The 1,873-nt window shown below is 36.3% G+C and overlaps 1 protein-coding gene across 1 annotated transcript in view; it reads left to right on the top strand.

Annotated features, from left to right (window-relative positions):
* rabggta (Rab geranylgeranyltransferase subunit alpha) overlaps positions 1-1,873 on the top strand; it is a gene marked incomplete at its 5' end in the record, with an annotated part of 18,698 nt that overhangs the window by 12,508 nt on the left and 4,317 nt on the right. Inside the window, 4 exon segments of the mRNA XM_014031780.1 lie at positions 198-286; positions 383-471; positions 559-675; positions 761-874. Coding sequence (XP_013887234.1) covers positions 198-286; positions 383-471; positions 559-675; positions 761-874 — 409 coding nt within the window.

The following is a 1,873-nucleotide window of genomic DNA, read 5'->3' as shown; positions in this document are numbered from 1 at the left end:
GTGTATAATGATGTGATTGTGATGCTGTAATTCTGAGTGTTTTATGTGCTGCAGAACAGGAACCTGCTGTAAAACAGCAATTTTGCTGAGTCAGGCTTGATTTTTAATAATCTTTTCCTGTTAAATAAATAAATCAAATCAATCTTTAATGTGATGAAATTTGTGTAATAAGAGCAGCTGATGATGTTTCTCTGCAGGAGTGAACTGTCAGTAGAGAAAAGCTCRGTGTTGCAGTCGGAACTCCAGTCGGTCAACCAGCTCCAAGAACTGGAGCCACTTAATAAATGTTGGTGCAGATCATCACTTTAACAGACCCGTCACTGAAGGTTTGTTGCTGGTCTTTCTCCTCTCATGCACCGTGCTCTTCTCTTTGCCTCTGAAGGGTGCTTGCTGACCATTATCCTCCTGATGAGGGCACTAGACCCTCTAGGATATGAGAAGGAGACCCTTGCTCACTTCCAGACTCTCAAAGTGAGTACCATCCAGGCCCGGTTCAGATTGAGGCAGTACCGACACCACAGCACAGCTCTTATCAGATGACTTGTCTGTTTCCTGCAGGAAGTGGACTCCATGCGCTCTGCGTATTACAGCGACCTGTGCAGCAAGTTCATGATTGAAAACACCATCCTGAAAATGGAGTACGCTGAAGTGAGAGTCTTCTGCCTCTCTGAGCAGGTTTGTTCACAGCTTCAATTGAAAATAAAATTAAATTCAATTAAAACAAAAAAAAACTAGGTTTTCATCGTGTTTTGTCCATTAGAACCTGACCACGTTGTGCCACCTGGACCAGCTGTTATTGGTCACTCATCTCAACCTGTTCTCCAACCAGCTGCAGCGGCTGCCTCCTCACTTTGCTATGTTGCAGTGCTTGGAGGTAAAGTTCACTGTGTGGTTCTCACTGGATTTTTACACTGATTCTGCTGTTACAGCTGTTTATATGTCAAAATGTCGGCTCATTCAGTGCATGGCTGCTGATTTAATTTTAGATACAAATACTTTCCTCACAGAAATACACTGAGATGTCTTAACCCTTTAAAATGCTTTAAAAAATAGTCAGAAGATTCACATTTTGTAGAACTGACGTGTTTTTTGGGCTTTTAAACAAAATCCAAAAAAAATAATTATAATTTTTTTTGTCACATCACTTTGTTTATGATGTATTTTTTGTATCAAATCTGATACACTGGGCTGTTTTGGTAACATTTTGCTCACAACAAAGTTAAATTAAGAAACAAAAGACAGTTTTGACCATAACTTTTGAAAACTCTAGGAAGTTTACTTCTTTGTTTTTATTTTACAATGAACTTTTTACAGCCATTTATTTCACTTGGTGGTAGGCACAAATACAGTTTCTGTCCTTGTTCAGSCACAGATGTACCTTACACTTTATAAAAAATCACCATCTGTTATCATATTGATGACATTTTCTTTCTTTCTTTTTTTTCTCTTCTTCCTCAGTTTTCTTTGACATCTAACACGTAAATATTTTGTCAGTACAGCGTAGAGATTATAATTTCAAAGGAAACCACTTTGAAAATAACCAAAATGTGTTTTCAAATGACTTTTCATTAATTAATCAATCATCCAAAATAGTGTGTGTTGTGTTGTGGTAAGAATACTGTAGATTAAATTACTAAAATTACTAAAATGTCACATGATAATTCAGGACTGGAGAACCTGCAGTATCAAGTTTGATACACAAATTTTTAACACAGTTTAACTGTACTATTAAAAATATTTTAAGTAATTATGCATTGTTTCAACACAGAAAGTATTTGTTAAAAAATTACAAACAATATTGATGTTATTCTTACCAGAACTTCTCCAAAATTACCTAAAGTTTTCCTGAATAAAATGTGTGGATGACCTCATG

This window comes from Austrofundulus limnaeus, unplaced genomic scaffold, assembly GCF_001266775.1.
Source record: "Austrofundulus limnaeus strain Quisiro unplaced genomic scaffold, Austrofundulus_limnaeus-1.0 Scaffold1317, whole genome shotgun sequence".
Lineage (NCBI taxonomy): Eukaryota > Metazoa > Chordata > Actinopteri > Cyprinodontiformes > Rivulidae > Austrofundulus > Austrofundulus limnaeus.
This window is presented reverse-complemented; position numbering and strand designations above follow the sequence as displayed.